Source organism: Panthera uncia, chromosome D2 (genome assembly GCF_023721935.1).
Source record: "Panthera uncia isolate 11264 chromosome D2, Puncia_PCG_1.0, whole genome shotgun sequence".
NCBI classification, from domain to species: Eukaryota; Metazoa; Chordata; class Mammalia; order Carnivora; family Felidae; genus Panthera; species Panthera uncia.
In genome coordinates, this window is record NC_064818.1 from 32,242,697 (window position 1) to 32,265,364 (window position 22,668).

Genomic DNA, 22,668 nt, shown 5'->3' on the forward strand with positions numbered 1-22,668 from the left:
AAGAAGAAGAAGAAGAAGAAGAAGAAGAAGAAGAAGAAGAAGAAGAAGAAAAAGAAGAAGCAGCAGCAGCAGCAGCAGCAGGAGCAGCTTGGGTAGCAAAGGAGAGAAAAAAAATACTTGGAAGGTTTCAGGAGAAGAAAGATCAAGTGAAATTTGGTTTTTCTGTGCTTGTTTTATACAAAGGAGATTTCCTTTATCTCCTAAGAATCCTTGGATTGAGAACTATGTGTGTCTCATGGGATGATTGGAAGTCTGGCAGTTATCCCATCCATTGCTTACATTCCCAGGAAAATTACACTCATACCCCAAACTCATGGCAGAATCTTATCAGTTTCTTCCTTGGTCTCAGTGTCAAGTGGGACATATCTCAGGTAGGGGCAGGGACTGCAGCTCAATGAAAGGGAAATGGTCTATCGAGAGCACCACATGGGCCATGCCCTTTGCTAATTGGCCTGCTGGACTCTGAAATATCTACTTAGCTTTTATCTACCAGATCTCTCATCACAGGCAACCTCCACCTGCTGTTGTCAATCTCTCGCACAGTGATTTTTCAACTCTTGAAGCACATTGGGATCAACCAAGAGCCTTTTGTAGAAAGTAGCAGTACCCCCATGCTGTTCTCTCTGTTCTCTTACTGTCTTAATTCCAGCCCTTGTTATCTTTCACCTGGACAGCTAAAACAGCCTCCCAACAGCCCCCTAAGTCCCAACTCTCAAATCTCAGCTTCACGAGTCCCTGGATATCTAGTCAAAAGGAAGACAAACTTCAAATTTTTGAAAAAAAAAAAAAATATATATATATATATGGTCAGATCCATGTTGAAAACCTTTGATGGCTCTTGATTTCCTTTGGTTAGTAAATTTCACTGTTTACCAGCAGGAGTACTTCTAGCCTCAGCTTTCTGTAGCCTCCTTTTCTTGTGTTCAGAAAATGGAAAATTTATCATTCTGAGCTGTTTTGGGTGGCCAGTAATAGGTCTCATAGGAGTCTGTAGTTCTTGGGATTTCTTGCCATCTTAAAGTTATCTTCACAAAGTTTTAAAGTGAAAATTAGAAGTATCACTTTTTATTTATTTTTTTCACTCACATCCTAAAGTTAATAGATTAAGGAATGGATTTTCTTTTAGGGGGAGAGGAGATTTTGGTTCCTTTTTTTTTTTGTCTAACAGCATTATTGGAGTACCGTTCTCATACAGTGAGCATACACATTGAAAGTGTACAGTTGGGTAAGTTCTGATGTATACATTCATGAAGCCATCACTATAATCAAGATAGGGAAATTTTCTCTCATTCCAAGAGTGTTCTCCTTCCCCTGTACTTACTTTTTACAAAAATAAATGTATAATAACCCACTTACTGGAAAAAGATGTAATCTACAATCTCAATAAAGCTTGCAAAGTTTGTTTATGCATTTGTTATTCAGATAGTTAAGGACTATATACTTTTTATTTTAGACAGTTCTAAGAAGCTGTGCTATTTAATTTTCCAGCCCTTAGCATGTACAAAATAGCCCCCCACCTGAAAATGCTACAGGAGAAATTAAAATGCTTAAAAGCCAGAGACAAGAACTCAAAAACACAGCTGTAGAGATCTATTTAGTAACCAGGCAAATAGTCCCATCTCTGGCACAATAGTGGATAGTACTGTAATGGTGTATATGAGACAATTCCTCAAGATAAAATCCAACTCTGAGCCTGGCTTATTGTGCCTCACCCTCTGACCTCTGCCTTCTCCAGTTTCTGCTCCTGGCAAAGGGAACTACAGGCAATTCCCACACTCCATGGTTCCTTACACCCTTCTGACTGCACCTGTTGTTTCCTCTGCCTGAAATCTTCTTCCCCTTTTCTTGCTGCCTGAATCTTACTGGTCCTTCAAGATTCAACAGGATTTCTTTCCTCCATGAAGCCTTCCCTGATTCCTTCTAACCTGAACTAGAAATATTCTTTCCTTCTCTTTCCTCCTCAATGCCTAGCCTATAGGGTCATTAAATATTGGTCAAATGAATTAATTGCGTGAGCATTTAACATAACAATAATCTGAAGCTAGTCCAGAGCCCTAAAGTAAACATAATGCAGTGTGATTACATTTATAAACTGTTTGATTATTCATCGTCCTCAGCTTAAATTTAAATCGGGATGGTTTCTCCTGATATTTGGCACATCTCATTCACCTCCCTCCAGTTTCAATCGGCCTGTGCTCTGGGAATGCAAAGTAATTTAATACAAGCCCATGCAAAGTAGAATTAGAAAGTTAGTCTCCAGAAAAAGAAACATATTGAATTCCAAAATAAAATACTGGACAACATTTGGGTAATCAATGATTTTGTATTATCCTATATACCATTGTTACTTTCTTTCAACACACCAACTTAGAGCTGAGGAACTAGCATTGTGTAATCATGGCAAACCCCAAGTCAAGAGCCAGAATTTGTTCTGGGTTCTCTTCTGTAATATATTACCCTGTAACAACTCTTTTTGCCTCATTCTCTCTTGAAAAAACAACAACAACAATAGTATTTTTAGGTAAAAATAAATTGAAAATGGTGAGGCACTTAGGTGAAAAGTGCCATTTTAATATCGCTTTACTCTTTTTTATCATAGATACAGACTGTAAACTCCTTGACATCACAGACCATATTTTTCATCTTTATATCCTCTGCAGTTCCCAGCAGAGTATGTTGCATTAGATTAGATATGCAGTAGGTATTTATTATAGAACATAATCAAAATATGGTATAAATTAACTTTACCTCAGGAAAATGAAAATGAGTACATAAATACAAGAAATAACAGAGACTGCATTATATATTTAGATCTTCAGTTCAGGGGAATATGGTACTAGTGGTAATATAAGTCACAATGCCTTATTTTTAAACAATTTTATGGGATTTTTCAACTGCACTGAAACTTAGCAATGAACTAGAAAGTGGTCTTTAAGCATGTGGAGCAAGTATCCAATTTCATAGACTTTTACTTCTGATCCCCACTTTTTTTTTCCTGACCTGGCAGGCGAGAACTATTAGGTATCCATAAAAGGGAAAATACATTCAGGGAAAATAAAGTTCCTTTAAAATTCAGAATGGGAAAGATGATACAGGTGTAATCCCTGGCCTGTAGGAAGAAAATGTTCATCAAATACTAAACCCTGGTCTCAAAATTGAGAATCAAGAACACGTCTTTTCCTCAGCTAACCCTGACATACCCTACGAGTTTCACTTCAAGCAGTAGACCTGAGATTAAAACCCAAAAACCCTACAAAACCAAAACTTAGCGTTAAACTTGGGAAAAGAGGAATTACAACAGTTTGGAGGTGAATGAACTTTCCTCAGGAGAACGAGTTATTCTCTCTGGAACTTAAGTCTTTATGCAGCTCTTTGAAATACAAGTTGGGGTTTGCTCATCTCTGAACCCCCCTTGGGGGTTAGTGTATATAAAGTGTCCAATAAATATTTATGAAGTCTAGTTAAAAGAAAAGCCTTTTTAAGCCAATTATCAAGTATGTAACCGCAGAATCCCTACCATATATTACAAATAAAAATACAGCCTTACAAAGATACCTTCATTTCCAGAGATATCGTTGGAATAAATGTGGTTGCTGTTGCTGGCACTTCAGTACATTAATATGTCAAGAGGTCCTTGTGCCCAGTTTGTGGGTACAGAGAATGAGAGATGATTAATGAACAGGGTTGTATCTGAAGATGCCTTTCTAGGGAGGGAATTTCATTTTTCCTTCATTCTCAACAAGCTTGAGTTCAGCCCAGCCTCCTCTGCCCAGTTAGCCACTCTTTGGACCAAGCACATTGGACTGGATTGTTTTTCCACCTCTGTAGAAACAATCAAGTCTTACGTGCTCTCCTGTCTTGCTTTCAGCTGTGTTTCAGATGACTCAGTGAAGCAGTACACATCACGAGACCACTTAGCAAAGCACTTTCAGGTTCCTGTCTTCAAGTTTGTGGGCAAAGACCACAAGGTGAGCTGAACACCTTTACCTTGTAACCTACACCCCCCACCCCCAGACCTGAACTGGTGTTCCAATTCGTTGACCTTCTCTATGAGACCAAAGTTAGGATCTGCATTCCCCTCTGAAAAATACTGTAGGGGTGCCTGGGTGGCTCAGTCGGTTGAGTGTCCAATTTTGGCTCAGGTCATGATCTCACAGTTCATGAGTTTGAGCCCCGTGTCAGGCTCTGTGCTGACAGCTTGGAGCCTGGAGCCTACTTCAGACTCTCTGTCTCCCTCTCTCTCTCTGCCCCTCCCCTGCTTGTGCTCTCTTTCTGACTCTCAAAAATAAATAAACATAAAAAAAATTTTATAAAGTAAAGAAAAATACTGTAGAATTGGCCACCTAGAAGCCTAATACCTTCATTAATATCACAGTTATCTGCCTCCCTCCCAAGAAAATCACTGTGCTTGTTCAAAGAAAATACTATATGATCATAATTTTAAATCATTGTGGGCAGATATGGTTGAAAAAGTCTGCTTGGTAGTCATTGGCCAAGGAGATGGACAGAAAATTCACAGAAAAGACAAATAGCAAAGCGTTCAGTGAAAATAGTACTTAAGATGCCAATTAAAACAATTATAAGACATTATTTTATGCGTATTAAATTTATAAAAATTTATCACAATGCTTGCAAAGTTATCAAAGTTATAGGGAGAATACAGTGATAGTATAAAGGAGTATAATTTCTGGAAAATTGTCTGATAATATGTAGTAATAACCATAAAATCATATTCTAAAAACTCCAATTCTGACCGTTTCTCAAAAACAAACAAGCAAAAAAAAAAAGAAAAACAAGATTTGTTAGATGTGTTTACAGAGCATTGTTACGTGGGAAATGAGAGAAAGCCCCCAACCAGGCCTACCATATATCAGTTAATGCAATACTAAGCAGTTATTAAAATGAGAAATATAGAAAAAGGAGATACGAAAAAACTTTTATCATAACAGTTTACATGCATATTGAATATGCTACGTTTTTGAAAATTATACATACACAGAAGTTATAAGAGGCCATAGATAGTACGTTAAGGTGGAGGCTTTTTTGGTTTTTGTTTTAGTAGAGTTGTTGAGACATTTAAACCAAAAGAAGTTTAAGAGACCAATATTCTTTTCCACCCTGCATTTAAGTGAATTTAAGTGAGCAGTTACATCGCTGTTCCAGAGCACCTGCTAATCATGATGGCTAATCCTGATCTCCCTCCTCAAGCAGGCAGCATGCTTTGGGAGGTAACTTGTAGGAAGAAGCTTGGGCAAAGAACTTGTTATTTTACACAGAAGTGTGTGGGCACCAATGTTTTTCCCAGACTTTGATGCTAAGAATGAAGATGTTAACATTATTAGATGTTGCCTTCTCAGAGGTCTCTCCTGTCCCTGTACAAAAGCAAAAGTTATAGATGTGGGGTTCTAAGTCACCCACATGACTCAGTGTGTTTGCCACCTGACCAATGCTGTGAATCTGGGCAAGTTTCCTAACCTAAGTCTCAGTTTCCTCATCTGTAAAATGGGGATGATAACATCTACCTCAAACAGTTGTTGTTTAGATGAAACGAGACAATATATATGAAACATTTGGTATAGTGTCGAGCTTCTAGAAAGGGCCCCACAAGTGGTAGCTGTTATCATTATTTTTGTTAATTATAATTATGGTCTTTCCAGGAAGTGTTTCTGCACTGCCAGGTCCTTGTCTGTGGAAGGCTGGACGAGCATTCTCGCTGTGCTCAGGGCTGCCACCGGCGAATGCGTCGTGAGGCAGTAGAGGGAGAGGATACAGCTGGTCTGCAGAGCCAGATGCTGACAGGTGGCCCGATCAGCATCGACTGGGAGGACTAGGACCACCCAACACCCGAGTCCTGGCTTTGGGCCACCCACCTCTTTGGAACTTCTCCCTACGCCCTCTGAGAGCACCAATCAACACCCTAGAACATGGCGCTTCTTTGAACCTTATACTGTGGGTTTAGACAGACTCCCTGAACGGACTCATTCTGACTCCGGCTGCTGGGTCAGGAAAGGTCACCTCACTGCTGACTGATCCAACCCATGGGCTTCATCTTCCCAACGTCGAAAGCTATGCTGTCCCTGCAAGAAACAGCTCACCCTGCTCCCCACATTTCCTTCCTACAATAAAACACCTCGTGTAGGATGCAATAGGACCACTAAAATCAAAAAAAGTCGGGCATGCTCTTCTGAAGTATAAACTTAAAACAAATTAAATGGTTGCTTGAAATTATGACCTAATACCCAGCAACTCCTTAAATATGTAAATAATAATCATTCCCTGAAATTTCAACTCAAACGCAGAGTAGTTATAGGAGATTCGGAAGTTTATCAGTATAAGTGTGTACTAAAAAATATTATTTGATTTTCCTCTTGCACAGTGTTTTCTTTTGATATTTTTATATTACGTGAAATGTTTTCAATTAATAAATATTAATAAATGTATTGACATGCATTTAAGTGGGTCAATGACTGAACTGTAGACAAAATTAAAATTTGGTACCATATGTCCTATTATTTGGCATTCTAAGCCCACAGACTGATACGGCAATAAAAAAAAGGTGTAAATTATACCATGCTCTATTTTGTAGGTAGGTGCTTAATAAAGTTTATTGAAGTAAATATTATAAATCACAGAGATAAATTTTATATGCAATGAAATCCAATTTCTTAATATGCCAATTATTTTTATGGCTTTACATAAGATCAGGAAACAGTTTTTCTTCTTTTTCTTTTTTGAAACGGCTATAATCAACAATTCTTAATGCAACCAGTAAAATTAACAAAAGGAAGTGAAAGGACAGAATGACCTAGATCAAGAATTGGCCAGCTTTTTTTGTCAAGAGCCAAATGGTAAACATTTTAGGCTTTCTGGCTATACAGTCTGTCACAACTGTTCAACTCTGAGGTTGTAGCACAGGAGTGACCATAAACAAAGGAGAATATGGTTGTGTTCCAATAAAACGCCACAGAAGCAGTGTTAGACCTGATTTGGCCCATGAGTTTCATTTGCTGATCCCTGATCTTAGTGGACCTCAGCCCTCCCAGTGCATCAAGATCAGGTGGGGAGCACTCATAAAACACCTATAGGTAGATACCACCCCCAGAGGGTTTCTGCTTTTTAATACTCCTTTGATGATTCTAATCTGCAGTCAGTATTGAGAACCAAAGTTTAGCAACTGACCATTTCTGTGTCCTCAGATTTCAGGGACTTCTCCTAGCTATCTTCAGTGGCAATTTTTACGAAATGCTTCTCAGATCCTACCATGACACTAACACCACTTAGTAACTGGGAATATCACAGGAATAATTCACTGAAGGAAAAAAATGGAACCTCAGAGACCTAACTCCATCTGACCTCCACCTCCATTGGTCTTCACCAAGTAAGTCTCTGACATTTCCCACTTGTTCTTATCTCTCCAGCACCAGTGGGAATGATTGTTATCATTGGTGGAACTTACCAGGTTGGGTTCTGTTCTCTTCTAAGTGAAATGGAAGCACATTGGTGATAATGGAATTCATTCATCTCTTTTCATATTTCCTAAAAAGAACACTTTATTAAAAGTGAGATGCTTACTGGCAACTGAAACATGAATCAGAGGAAAGTCCTTGCCTCCCAAATGGTTGGATGCTGCAAAATTTCACTTATGAATATAATTACCAAGTCCGAGAATCCCAATATTTTAGTCTTTATTTTAGTCTTTAAACTAAGAACTGAATTGCCAGGCAAATGTTTCTTGGTTGGGGAGACCATTGGTAAAATAAAGAGTAGTCTTCAAATCACTCCATGTCTTTTTTCCAGTTCTCCCAAAGGATGGGACTCACGTTTCAGCTGTAGAACAATATTTCCTTTCTCTTGCTTTGTGTTATCCAAACATTTGGAAGCAAGGATGAGACACATCTGCCACACTACCATCTCTGTGACTGACAGCTGTGGCATCACTCAAAACCAGGAAGGGATCACCTCTTTCTCATAACTCTTCTTTCTCCTCTTCTGCACAGATGCAGGCTGCTCTTTGGCTATTCATAAAAGGTCGGCAGCCCAAGGTCCATACGGTATTGAACACAGTATCAGCCAGAGAATCACAGGCTGCTTGAAAAGGATGAAGAGGAAAAAAAAAAAAGAAAAGAAAAAAATGAAGAGAAATAAAAGGTTAATGTACAAGACTATCCCAAGTAGTTTGAGTAATTTTAAAAACGAATGTAATTCCAAGCATGACATGATACCCAGAGGAAAATAAAAGCAGTGATCCAAATACATAATTAAAAAGAACATACATTTAAGAGAAACTTAATAAGCTTCCATCCAATCTAATTAAGCAGAATATACTTTGAGGTGCCCTTCTTTTATGGGCCTCTAGGTCAAAATCACATTTAGCAATCAGAATCTCCTGTATCACTATGCACACTCCATGGAAAATCTCCCATTTTTGCAGAATACTCCCTCAGATAACTGTACTATGTTTTCTGTAGCTTTCTCTGTTTAAGTGTGGGATGAATAACAATTCACTCATTAAGAAAAACATATGTGTTGGTCAGCCATTCTGTTAGGCATCAGGGATGCAAAGACCAAAGAGATCCCAACTAAAGTACTCACAGTTTGGACAAAGAGGTCGACAGGATGGACAGGTAAACTAATGGTTACACTACACTGTGATGGAAGTAATATCACGGTGGTATGGGAACCCACACAAAAAAAGTCTATCCCTTTGGGGTAAAGGTTATTATGAAAGGCATCTCAGAACACCTTCCATTAGAATTTTGATAAGAATTGTATTGAATCTGTAGATTGTTTTGGGTAGTATGACCATTTTCAATGCACAAGTCTTTCACCTCCTTGGTCAAATTAATTCCTGGGTATTTTATTCTTGATGATGCAATTGTAAATGATAATTTTTCTTAAATTATCTTTCTGATAATTCATTATTAGTGGATAGAAATGAAATTGATTTTTGTATATTGACTTTGCATCCTGTGACTTTACTGAATTTATTAGTTCTAATAGGTTTATGTTTTTCTTTGTGGAGACTTTAGGGTTTTCCATATATGATATCATGTCATCTGCAAATAGTGGTAGTTTTACATCTTTGATTCCAATTTGGATGTCTTTTATTTCTTCTTTTTGCCTAATTGCTCTGGTTAGAACTTCCAATACTATGTTAAAAGTGGTGAAAGTTGGCATCCTTGTCTTGTTCCTGATCTTAGAGAAAAAGCTTTCAGCTTTTCTCCATTGAGTATGATGTTAGCTGTCGCTTGTCATATATGGCGTCTATTATGTTGAGGTATGTTCCCTTTATACCTACTGTGTTGAGAGGTTTTTTTCACAAATGAATGTTGAATTTTGTTAATGCTTTTTCTGCATCCATTGAGAGGATCATACAATATTTATCCTTCATTTTGTTAATGTGCTGTATCGCATTGTCTGATTTGCCGATGTTGAACAATTCTTGCTTCCCTTGAATAAAGCCCACTTGATCATGATGTATGATCCTTTTAATATTATTGAATTAGGTTTGCTAATATTCTGTTGAGGATTTTTGCATCTATATTCATCAGAAATTTATCTGTAGTTTTTTTTCTTATGGCGTCCTTGGCTAGTTTTGGTATCAGAATAATACTGGCCTCATAAAGTAAGTTTGGAAGTGCTCCCTTCTCTTCAGTTTTTGGAAGAATTTGAGGATTGGTGTTAATTCTTCCTTAAATGTTGAAGTCATTTGAATGGATGCTTAATTCTTCTTGAAATGTTGGAACGATTTAAATGGATGATTAATTTCTCTTTAAATGTTGAAGCCACTTAGAAAGTCCATTTTGGGGTGCCTGGGTGGCTCAGTCAGTTAAGCATCTAACTCTTGATTTCAGCTCAGGTCATGATCTCATGGTTGTGAGATCAAGCCCTGTGTTGGGCTCTGTGCTGAGCATGGAGCCTGCTTGGAATTCTCTCTCTCTCTCTCTCTCTCTCTCTCTCTCTCTCTCTGTCTTCCTCTGCCCCTCTCCCCCACTTGTATTCTTTCTCAAAAAAAAAGTTGAAAAATAAAAGTCTATCTTGTTCTGGACTTTCATGTGTTGAGAGATCTTTGATTGCTGATTCTATCACTTTACTAATAATCAGTCTGTTCAGATTCTATTTTTCATTATTCAGTTTCAGTAAGAACTGAATGTTCCTAGGAACTGCATGTTTCTAGGAATCTACCCATTTCTCCTCAGTTGTCCAATTTATTAGCATATAATTATTCATAGTAGTCTTTTGTGATCCTTTGTATTTCTGTGGTATCAGTTGTAATGTCTCCTCTTCTATTTCTGATTTTATTTATTTGAGTCCTCTCAAATTAGCTTTTAATTAGTCTAGCTATAGGTTTGTCTATTTTCTTCATCTTTAAAAAAAAACAAAACAAAACAGCTCCTAGTTTCATTTATCTTTTCTATTGTTATTTTAGTCTTAGTTTCATTTATTTCTGCTCTGATCTTTGTTATTCACTTTCTTCTACTAACTTTGGGCTCCAATGTTTTTCTTTTTCTAGTTCCTTGAGGGGTAAAGTTGAGCTATGTATTCAAGATCTTTTTTTCTTGATGTAGGCATTTACTGCTATGAATTTCCCTCTTAGAACTGCTTTTGCTACATCTCATAAGTTTAGGTATGTTGTATTTCCATTTTCATTTGTCTCAATGTTTCTTTATTTCTCTTTTGATTTCTTCTTCAACCCATTGGTTGTTTAGTACCATTTGTTTATTTGCTCTTGACATTGCTCTCAACACTTCTATTCAATATTGTACTGGAACCCCTAGACAGGACAATTGGCAAGAGGAATATGTAAAAGGTATCCAAATTGGAAAGGAAGATGATATGTAAATGGCATTATCTTATGTATAGAAAAGCCCAAGGAATCCACTAAAATCTATTAAAATTAATAAGTGAGTTCAGCAAGGTTGCAGGATAATAGATCAATATACAAAATCAGTTTATTTCTGTACATTATCAATGAATAACCTGAAAATAAAATTAAGATAATAATTTCATTTATAATAACAAAAAAATGAATAAAGTACTTAATTTAAACAAAAGAAGTGTAAGACTTGTGTTCTGTAAATTAGAAGACACTGTGAAAGAAATTAAAGACAATCCAAATAAATGGAAAGACATTCATGTTCATTGATCAGGAAACATAATTTTGTTAGATGGTAACATGCCTCAAACTGATCTCCGGATTTAACAAAATCTCTACCAAATTTCCAACTGCCATTTCTTGCAGAAATTGACAAGCTGAACCTAAAATTCATAAGAAAATTCAAGGGACCTAGAATATCCAAAACTATCTTGAGAAAGAAGAACAAAGTTGAAGATTACTTCCTGATTTCAAAGTTTACTACAAAACCATAATAATAAATACCATGTGTCACTGGCATAGATCAATGAAATAGAATTGAAAATCTAGAAATAAATACTGCATTTCTGTTCAACTGATTTTTGATAAGGGTGCAAAAACAACTGAGTATGAGAAACGTCTTTCAACAATATGCAGGAACATTTGTATATCCACATACAAAAGAATGAAGTTGGATCTCTTTCTTACATCATACACAAAAATTAAAAGTGGATCATAGACCAAGTGTATAAGCTAAAACAAAGCTCTTAGAAGAAAACATAGGAGCAAATCTTTGTGACCTTGGATAAAGCAAAGCCTTCTTATATATGACACCAAAAGTACAAGCAACAAAAGGAAAAAAATAGGTAAGTTGGACTTTATTGAAATGTAAAACATCTGCTTTGCAAATAATTTCATCAAGAAAGTGAAAAAAAAAACCCACAAAAAGAGAGAAAATATTAGTGAAGCATGTATCTGATAAGGGACTTGTGTCCAGAATATATAAAGAATACTCACAACTCAATAATAAAAAAGATAAGTAAGCCAATTTAAAAAGAGGTAAAGGATCTGATTAAACATTTCTCCAAAGCAGATATTTAATGTCCAACTAGCACATAAAAATATAATCAACATTATTAGCAATCAGGGAAATGCAAATCAAAACCACAATGTGATACCATTTCACATTCTCTAAGATCTATAATCAAAAAGACAGATAATAACAAAGGTTGATAAGGATGTAGAGAAATTGGAACCTTAATACATTGCTGGTGAGAATGTGAAATGGTGCAGCTATTTTGGAAAACAGTTTGTCATAAAATTACCGTATAACCCAGAATCCTCCCCCCCCCCACTCAGATATATACCCAAGAGAAATGAAAAGATATGTCTCCACAAAAACTTATATATCAATGTTCATACCAGAATTATTCATAATAGCCAAAGGTACAAACAACCCAAATGTCCTTTGTTTGATGAATGGATAAAGAAAATACATTATATCCATATAATGAATGGACTATAACTTAGCAATAAAAAGGAACAAAATACTGATACATGCTACAACACAGATAAACTTTGCTAAGTTAAAAATGTCTGTCACAAAAGACCACATATTTTATGATTCCATTTATATGACATGTCCAGAACAGACAAATCAATAGAGGTAGAAAGCAGATTCATGGTTGCCAAAGGCCAGGAAAGGAAAAGAGAGAGGGATTGTTCATGGCTATGGGGATTCCTTTTGGTGTGGTCAGAATGTCCTAGAATTGATTATGGGCCTGATTGCATAGCTTTGTGAACATATTTTAAAAGCATTTAAATGGTTGAATTGTATAGTATGTGAATTACATATCAATAAAGCTATTTCAACAACAACAAAAAATGATCAGAGTGTTCCAAGCAGAGGGAACTGCAGAGGCAGAAAAATATGGTTCATCAACCCAAGTAGTTTGGAATGGCAGAAGTCAGGAGAGAAATCAGAAATAAGCAAAATAATGCTGGAGAGGTAGGGTAGCGCTGGATCAGGAAAGGCTATGTATATCATACTAAGGAGTTTGGATTTATTCCTAAGGAAGAGGAACCAATTGAAGGGCTTACACAGAGGGTGGAAATGACTGGATTTATATGGTACAAAAATGTATCTGGTCCCTATGAGGAAAATAGATTGGATGGGATCCAAAGATTAGATTAACTTGCAGTAAGCAGGCAAGTGGTATATCAAAGAGATATTTGGGAGAAAAAATCAATAGGACATTGCTTAGAGGAAGTAACTTGACCTGACCTTAGATTAACAGCAGGCACTTATTCACCTTTTGTAGGTACAGAGAGAGTGATACTCCCTTTTACAGTGCCCAATTAATTATTCATATTTTGAAGCCTTCACACATTCACTTTAGGACTACACTCTAGACAGCGATCTATGAAAATGATCCAAAATTCTTTCTACTGCTGACTTTCTCAGTGGCATGAGGCCAACTCCTTATAAGCTTAAATTTCAAACTTTGCCATCTAAAAATATATAATGCGAATACCTGAATATAATGTTCTGGCTTCAGAAACTAAAGGATTAAAGCTTTTCCAAAGGTGAATTAGGAAAAGGAAATTACACAATCAGTGCTAGAAACTGGGTAGCTAAGCAGTTGTTTAAAAATAATTATCCTGAAGAATACAAAGAGCTTAAACAAAAAAGATAGGTTTTAAAAAATGCTTTCCCCAACTGAAAACAAAATAAGGAAAAAAAGGGCTTAAACCAAACCAAGTGGTCCTACAGAAAAATTCCTGATATGGAAAATTATTTAATAGTGGAATGAATAACCAAAGCCAGTTGGGCAACTCTTTCTCCAGTCTTAAAGGATAGATTTTTATATCTCTGGAAAGGCTTTGGTGTAGCCCTGTCCATCAGGAGTGGTGCCAGCAGCTCCTGGGCAGGACAGCAAGAACTTTAGTGAAGGAATGCCCAGAATCTTCCTTCACCCTTCTTAACATTCGTCACAGTGTTCTATAAAGAAAGTTCAGTGAGCTCTAATGGTCTCTTTGCGTAAAGGGGCTCTGGATATCTTTCTGTATGAAAACAGGAACAAAACTCCCTGCTCACCAGTAGATTCCCTTAAGATACCTACCTTCCACATTGGAGACAAAACCCAAACTCCGCTTCAGATCAGAGCAGATAGAGTGGAGACACCATCGGAATTTTGCATCACAGCGATACTTGTTGGCACCACAGGTGTCATAACAGACGTCCAGCTGGTTGCAGCACTTGGTCATTGCTGGAATGCCCAAATCCATCTGGAGAAAAGTGAAGGAAGAAAAGAGAAGGAAGAAAAGGGCACGTTTGGACCAAGGACCTTAGGCAAACTTGCCCACCTTGTTATTGACAGGCCAGTTCTCAAATTCCTGTTACACATCAGATCAATTCAGAAATACCAGTGACTTGAGAGAATGCATAAGGTTGACAGCTGCAGGATGTTAAGTTTCAATTATGGTTTGGTTATTAGCTTATTAATTCTGAATAGTCCATTTTCTTCTTTTTCTTTTGGATTTAGTAATTTTCAAATTCACAGGCCACTACAGGGATGAAAATAAACATCAGAAGGTTAGTGAAGAGGGCAGAGCTGCAGGACTTCCAAATTTAACTAAAACCTATATCATGTGAGATTTTATTTGAGCAAAAGATTCAAAGGCTCAGAAGTATAAAAAATCAAGGCTCAGTTCACCAAGAGGTCACCAGCATTTATTAGAAACCCACCCCATACACTGTTTTAAAGGCATGTGTCTTGTCTGTATGTGTCAGGGAGCAGAGTGGGGTATAGAACACATGATTCCTGACCACAAGGGGACTATGGTTAAATGTCAATATCTAACACACACACACATAAATGTATTAAGCCTCCTATAAACATCTGTAAATGTTGTGGCATAAACTGAGTAACTTCATAGAATGCCACATCTAGAGTTTGATAACTCTACGTGTTTTTTTTTTTTTTAGAGAATTATTAGACATGAGGGTAAAGAAAAGAGATAATGAGCAAATCATATGTGAGCAAGTCAGTTTGGTGTTTCAAGGGTCTTAGCAGGAATTTATTTGTTTATTTGTTATTTTTTTAAGAAAGGTAAGTTGGTGGATGGTTCTGACTTCCAAAGTACCTAGTAAGATTTGATAAAGACTTGAGCAAAGAAGGAACATGAGAGAATGAGTGATTACAGAGAGTGATCATTCTGTGGTATGTGAAATAGTTTGGAACAGGGGCATTTAGACTTTGGTAGAGCATCTTAGAATCTTTTGCAGTTCTTCTGATAATATAAACTTGAACCCAAGTGGAAGGTGTGGAAATATGGTTTCACAGTATGGGTGGAGATTGATTAATCAGCTATTATAGATCCTTTCCACTTGGCTCTCCTTAAATGCTCTCTTATCTGAACTTTTGCTCCAAGACCACTTAAAACAGACTATGGACTTTGGTGTTTCAAATGCCCTTCTGACAGGGCCCCCTGAGTGGCTCAGTTGGTTAAATATCCAACTCTTGATCTCAGCTCACATTTTGATCTCATGGTCTTGAGTTCAAGTCCCACGTTAGGCTTCATGCTGGGCATGAAAACTAATAAAAATAAAATAGGGGCTCCTGGGTGGTTTGGTCGGTTGAGTGTCCAACTCTTGATTTCAGCTCAGGTCATGATCTCACAGTTTGTGAGCTCAAGCCCCACATCAAGCTCTGTGCTGTCACCTTGGAGCCTGCTTGGGATTCTCTCTCCATCTCTGTCTGCCCCTCCCCTGTTCATGCTCTTTCTCAAAATAAATAAATAAACGTTTTTAGAAAAAGCTCTTTAAAAAGGTAAATAAAATAAAATACCCTTCTAAGAAAAAGAAAATAAAATCCATTGTTACAGTAAGAGGTAATGTAACTCATTAGGCTAGGCAACAGCCTGGGCTCTGCAATTCTGGGTAAATTCCTATCATCTGACACCTGAAGGAAACTACTTTGTTCGTGCCTCATCCCAAAAACTAAATGTATATCAGCAGAGGTAACTGAGAATTAATTAGATAGATGAGTATAGTCGCTATCATTCAGCTCAACTGAATTGGAAATTCTTGAACTGGTCCTAGACAATACTTGTACCAGTAAATAAAATGACATTACTCCCAAAATAGAGTGCATACTGTTGTCAAAAACCAATCTCTGTGCTCCAGAGCTGAAATATGTAATACGAAAACAGATTTAGGGATAAAGAAGGGAGATAGTCTATTACTTTGCCATACAAAGGAGGCTGCAGCAGGCTAATGCCTCCAAGAGTGAAAGCCCCCAACCTGGGTAGGAGGTTGAGGGGTTTTATAGGAAAATACAGGATCTGGGCAGATGTGATAGGAATGTCAAACACTGGTGCCAGCCATCCATACCAAGTTCCTGGAACAAAGGATTCTACAGAAAAACAAGTGAAGGGGAAGGGAAAGCTTCAAAACTGAAGAAGAGAAAATTTTGATCACAAGTCAAGCCTTGTTGAAGCAGTGTGTCCATCCTAATTTCCATCCACATTTACATTTCTTTTTTTTTAATTTTTTCAAAATTCAATTTAAATTCTAGTTAGTTAACATATAATGTAATATTGTTTTCAGGAGTAGAATTTAGTGATTCAACATTTACATATAACTCCTAGTGCTCAACATGACAAGTACCCTCCTTAATACCCATTACCCACTTAGCCCATCCACCCACCCACCTCCCTCCATCAGCCCTCAGTTTGTTCTCTATCATAAAGAGTTTCTTGTGGTTTGATTCACTCTCTCTCTTTTTCCCCCCTTCCCATATGTTCATCTGTTTCTTTCTTAAATTCCACATATGGGTGAAATTGTATGGTATTTATCTTCTGTGACTGATTTATTTCACTTAGCATAATGTACTCTAGCTCCATCCATGTCATTGTAAACAGCAAGACTTCATTCCTTTTGATGGCTGAGCACTCTTCCTCTTCCAGTGTGTGTGTGTGTGTGTGTGTGTGTGTGTGTGTGTGTATCTCACATCTTCTTTATCCATTAGTCAGTCAATGGACACTTGGGCTCTTTCCATACTTTGGCTATTGTTTTCTGTGTTGTTAATTTTAGCCATTCTGGCAGGTATGAGATGATATCTCATTGTATTTGATTTGTATTTCTCTGATGATGAGTGATGTTGAGCATCTTTTCATGTGTCTGTTAACCATCTGGATATCTTCTTGGGAAAAATGTCTATTCACATCTTCTGTCCATTTCTTAATTGCATTATTTGTTTTTTGGGGTGTTGAGTTTGATAAGTTCTTTATACATTTTGTACTAACCCCTTATCAGATATGTCTTTCACAAACATCTTCTCCCATTATGAAAATTGCATTTTAGTTTTGTTGTTTCCTTTACAGTGAAGAAGGTTTTTATCTTGATGAGGTCCCAATAGTTTATTTTTGCTTTTGTTTCCCTTGACTCAGGAGACATATCGAGTAAGAAGTTGACACGGCCGATGTCAGAGAGGTTACTGCCTGTGTTCTCCTCTAGGATTTTGATGGTTTCCTGTTTCACATTTAGGTCTTTCATCTATTTTGAATTTATTGTTGTGTATGGTGTAAGAAAGTGGTCCAGTTTCATTCTTCTGCATGTTGCTGTCCAGTTTCTCCAACACGATTTGTTGAAGAGACTATCTTTTTTCCATTGGATATTCTTTCCTGTTTTGTCAAAGATTAGTTGACCATATAAGTTGTGGGTACATTGCTGGGTTTTCTGTTTTGTTCCATTTATCTATGTGTCTGTTTTTGGCCCAGTACCATACTGTATTAATCACTACAGCCTTGTAATATAGCTTGAAGTCTGGAATCGTGATGCCTCCAACTTCTTTTCTTTTTCAAGATTGCTTGGGCTATTCAGGATCTTTTGTGGTTCCGTACAAATTTTAGGATTGTTTATTCTAGTTATGTGAAAAATGCTGGTGTTATTTTGATAGGGATTGCATCAAATGTGTAGATTGCTTTGGGTAGTATATACATTTTAATAATATTTGTTCTTCCAATCCATAAGCATGGAATGTCTTTCTATTTCTTTGTGTCTTCTTCAATTTCTTTTATAAGTGTTCTATAGTTTCCAGAGTACACATCTTTTACCTCTTTACTTTGGTGTATTCCAAAGTATCTTATCGTTTTTGGTGCAATTGTAAATGGGATCAATTCCTTGATTTCTCTTTCTGCTGCTTCATTATTGGTGTACAGAAGTGCAACAGATTTCTGTACATTGACTTTATATCCTGCAACTTTACTGAGTTAATGCATTAGTTCTAGCAATGTTTTGGTGGACTCTTTTGGGTTTTCTATATAGAGTATCATGTCATCTGTAAATAGTGAAAGTCTGACTTCTTCCTTGCCAAGAAGGATGGCTCTGTGCTGACAGTGTGGAGCCTCCTTGGGATTCTCCCTCTCCCTCTTTGCCCCTACCCCACTCATATTCTCTGTCTCTCAAAATTAATAAACATTTTTTAAAAGATAAAAAAGGGGCACCTGGGTGGCTCAGTCAGTTAAGTGTCTGACTCAGATATTGGCTCATGTCATGAACTCACGGTTTGTGATTTCGAGCCCTGTGTTGGGGTCTATGCTGGCAGCACAGAGCTGCTTTGAGATTCTCTCTCTCCCTCTCTCTCTGCCCCTCCTCCACTTGTTCTCTCTCTCTCTCTCAAAATAAATAAACATCTTAAAAAAAGAATGGATGCTTTATTTTGTCAAATGCTTTTCTGCATCTATTGAGAGGATCATATGGTTCTTAACCTTTCTTTTATTAATGGGGTGTATTGTATTGATCAATTTGCAAATATTGAACCAGTCCTGCAACCAGGAATAAATCTCACTTGATCATGGTGAATAATTCTTTTAAGGTACTGTTGAATTAGATTTTCTAGTATCTTGTTGAGAATTTTTGCATCCAGTTTCATCAGGGATATTAGCCTATAGTTTTCCTTTTTAGTGGGATCTCTGGTTTTGGAATAAAGGTAAAGCTGGCCTTGTATAATGAGTTTGGAAGTTTTCTTTCCATTTCTGTTTTTTGGAACAGTTTGAGAGGAATAGGTATTAACTCTTCTTTAAATGTCTGGTACAACTCCCCTGGGAAGCCAGGTGGCCCCGGACTTTTGTTTGTTGGAAGATTATTTTTCTTGAGAGAGAGAGAGAGAGACAGAGAGAGACCATGAGCAATAGAGGGAGGGAGAAAGAATCTTAAACAGCCTTCAGACCCAGCATGGAGCCTGACTCGACACTCAAATGTGAGCCAAAGCTAAGAGTCAAGTGCTCAACTGACTGAGCCACCCAGCTGCCTCTGTTGGGAGATGTTTTATTACTGATTCAATTTCTTTGCTGGTTATGGGTCTTTTTAAATGGTGCCTGTTTTTAAAAAGTTTTTATTTATTTATTTTGAAAGAGAGAAAGAGTAAAAGCAAGGAAGGGTCAGAGAGAGAGAGAGAGAGTCCCAAGGAAGCTCCACACTGACAGTGTAGAACCTGATGTGGGGCTCAAACTCACGAACCATGAGATCATGACCTGAGCAAAACCAAAAGTCAGATGCTTAACCAACTGAGCCACTCAGGTGCCCTGGTTATGGGTCTGTTTAAATTTTCCATTTCTTCCTGTTTCAGTTTTGCTAGTTTGTAGGTTTCTAAGAACTTGTCCATTTCTTCCAGATTTCCCAGTTTGTTGACATAAAATTTTCATAATATTTTGTCATAATTGTTTATATTTCTGTGGTGTTGGTTGTGATCTCTCCTCCTTCATTTGTAATTTTACCTTTTTTCGTCCTTTCTTCTTTCTTTTTGATAAGTCTGGCTAGGGACTTAACAATTTATTAATTCTTTCAAAGAACCAGCTCTTAGTTTTCTTGATCTACTGTTTTTGTTGTTGTTTCCATATCATTTATTTCTGCTCTAATCTTTATTATTTCCCTTCTTCTGTTGGCTTTATGCTTTATTTGCTATTCATTTTCTAGCTACTTTAGGTGTGAGGTTAGGTTGTATACTTGAGACTTTTCTTGTCTCCTAAGGCAGGCCCGTACTGCAATATACATCCCTCTTAGGACTGCTTTTGCCACATCCCAAAGGTTTTGGACTGCATGTTTTCATTTTCATTTGCCTCCACGTATTTTTTTATTTCTTTGTTAATGTCCAGGTTAAGCCATTCATTCTATAGTAGGATGTTCTTAACCTCCCTGTATTTGTGGTCTTTCCAAATTTTTTCTTGTGGTTGACTTCAAGTTTCATAGCATTGTGGTCTGAAAATATGCATGATATGATCTCAGTCTTTTTGTACTTGTTGAGGGCTGATTTGTGACCCAGTATGTGATCTATTCTGGAGAATGTTCCATGGGCTCTTGAATAGAATGTGGAGGGCACCTGGGCGGGTCAGTTTTTGAGCATCTGACTCGAGCTCAGCTCAGGACTTGATCTTGTGGTCATGGATTCAAACCCTGTGTTGGGCTCTGCACTGGGCATGAAGCCTACTCAGGGAAGAAAGAAAGAGAGAAAGAGGGAAGGAAAGAGGGAAAGAAAGAAAGAAGAAAGAAAGAAAGAAAGAAAGAAAGAAAGAAGAAAATAATGTGTATTCTGCTAATTTAGGATGAAATGTTCTGAATATATCTGTTAAGTCCATTCTGTCCAGTGTGTCATTCAGCCATTGTTTCCTTGTTGATTTTTCTGTTTAGATGACCCATCCATTGCTGTAAGCGGGGGTGTTAAAGTTCCCTACTATTATTGTATTATTTTAATGAGTTTCTTTACATTTGTTATTGATTTATATATTTGGGTGTTTCAAGTATGGGGAATAAATTGTTAGATCTTGATGGATAGACCCTCTAATTGTTATTAATGCCCTTCTTCAGCTCTTATTACAGTCTTTGGTTTAAAATGTAGTTTGTCTGATATAAGTATGGCTACTCCAGCTTTCTTTTGATGTCCATTAGCATGATAGATAGTTCTCCATGCCTTCACTTTCAATTTGCAGGTGTATTTAGGTCTAAAATGAGTCTCCTATAGGCAGCATATAGACAGGTTTTTTTTTTAATCCATTCTTATACCTTATGCCTTTTGATCAGAGCATTCAGTCCATTTACATTCAGCGTGATTATTGATAGATATGAATTTAGTGCCTTTGTGTTGCCTGTAAAGCTGGTGTTTCTTGGTGATGTCTAGTCTTTGTTGCTTTCGGTCCTTTTTTTCCCCACTCAAAGAGACCCCTGTAATATTTCTTGCAGGGCTGATTTAGTGGTCATGAGCTTCTTTAGTTTTTGTCAGGGAAACTCTTTATTTCTTCTATTCTGAATGACAGGCTTGCTGGATAAAGTATTCTTGGCTGCATATTTTTCCTATTCAGCATGTTGAATATATCATGCCATTCCCTTCTGGCCTGCCAAGTTTCTATAGACAAATCTGCTAGAATGAACTTGATCTGCCTTTCCTTGTAAGTTAAGGACTTTTTTCCCTTGCTGCTTCCAGGATTCTTGTCTTGTCTGTGTGTTTTGTGAATTTCACTATGATATGTCTTGGTTATTTGCTCAAACAAACTTTCTGGCCCTTTTTCTTTCTCTTCATCTTCTGGAACTCTTATGATACTAATGTTATTATGCTTTGTTGCTGAGTTCCCTAAGTCCACATTTGTGATCCAATGCCTTTCTTTCACTCTTATTTTCAGCTTATTTTCATAATTTTATCTTCTATATCACTGATTTGTTCCTCTATTTTATCCATCCCCATTGTCATAGCATCTATTTGTGTTTGTATCTTGGTTATAACATTTTTAATTTTGGCCTGACTAATTTTTGGTTCCTTTATCTCTGCAGTAAGGGATTCTCTAGTGTCTTCTATGCTTTTTTGAAGCCCAGCTACTATCCTTATAATTGTTGGTTTAAATTATAATTCAGACATCTTACTTATATCTGTATTGATAAAATCCCTGCCTGTTACTTCTTCCTGTTCTTTCTTTTGGGATGAATTCGTTCATCTTGTCATATTGTCAAGGTCCAAAAAAAAAAAAACCCCAAAAAACAAAAAAGGAAGCTGGATCCTGTGTGTTTCTTGTTAAAAGGAGCCAGATCCAAAATAGATAGATATATAGATATAATAACATTTTAAAATTAAATAAATAATAAAATCGCTTTTTCTGTATCCTAAGGTGGGGGAACACAAAGTCTGCTTGTTAAAAGAAGCTAGATCCAAAAAAACCATATATACGTGGGGAGCCTGGATGGTTCAGGTGGTTAACTGACTGACTTGGTTTTGGCTCAGGTCATGATCTCATGGTTCATGGGTTTGGCCTCACTTTGGTCTCTGTGCTGATGGTGCAGAGTCTGCTTAGGATTCTCTCTCTCTCCCTCTCTCTCTCTCTGCCCTTTCCCTGTTCACTCACTTTCTCTCAAAATAAATAAATAAAAACTTTAAAAACCCAAAACATATATATGTAATAAATTAAGAAATAAAATAAAATAAAATCATAAAATAGTTTTTTCAGTATCATAAGGGTGGGTAAAAAAGGAAGCTAGATCCTATTTCCCCTAGAGCTAAAGTTTTGTAACATTCTATGATTGGTAGACTTGGTGCATGTGAGGGATTTGTGCTGGTCTTCTGGGGTTGGGGCCTGCTGGACTGATTCTCAAGTGGACTTGCTCTAGTGGAGATGCATCTGCAGGGCACAGGAGGGCAGGGCTTGGTGTAAGTAGCTCTGCCATCCTCTTGGTGGCACTGTTTTGTTCAGTGAAGTCTGTCAGTGCTGATAGCTCTGCCATCCTCTTGGTGGCACTGTTTTGTTCAGTGAAGTCTGTCAGTGCTGAT

At 37.2% G+C, this 22,668-nt stretch overlaps 2 protein-coding genes across 4 annotated transcripts in view; one reads left to right on the forward strand and one right to left on the reverse strand.

Moving 5' to 3' along the window:
* The window catches only part of OIT3 (oncoprotein induced transcript 3), a 27,134-nt gene extending 20,854 nt beyond the window's left edge, over positions 1 to 6,280 (forward strand). The window contains exons 8-9 of the mRNA XM_049646192.1: positions 3,869 to 3,968; positions 5,658 to 6,280. Coding sequence (XP_049502149.1) covers positions 3,869 to 3,968; positions 5,658 to 5,831 — 274 coding nt within the window. The 3' untranslated portion in view covers positions 5,832 to 6,280. The remainder of the gene's footprint in view (positions 1 to 3,868; positions 3,969 to 5,657) is intronic.
* A 104-nt stretch (positions 6,281 to 6,384) lies between these two features.
* PLA2G12B (phospholipase A2 group XIIB) overlaps positions 6,385 to 22,668 on the reverse strand; it is a 31,494-nt gene continuing 15,210 nt past the window's right edge. For 2 of the 3 annotated variants that reach the window (XM_049646219.1, XM_049646216.1), the window contains exons 3-4: positions 13,978 to 14,143; positions 6,385 to 8,088 (exon numbers count right to left, since the gene is read on the reverse strand). In XM_049646219.1, coding sequence (XP_049502176.1) covers positions 7,967 to 8,088; positions 13,978 to 14,143 — 288 coding nt within the window. In that variant the 3' untranslated portion in view covers positions 6,385 to 7,966. The remainder of the gene's footprint in view (positions 8,089 to 13,977; positions 14,144 to 22,668) is intronic. The other variant, XM_049646218.1, reaches the window with a different exon arrangement.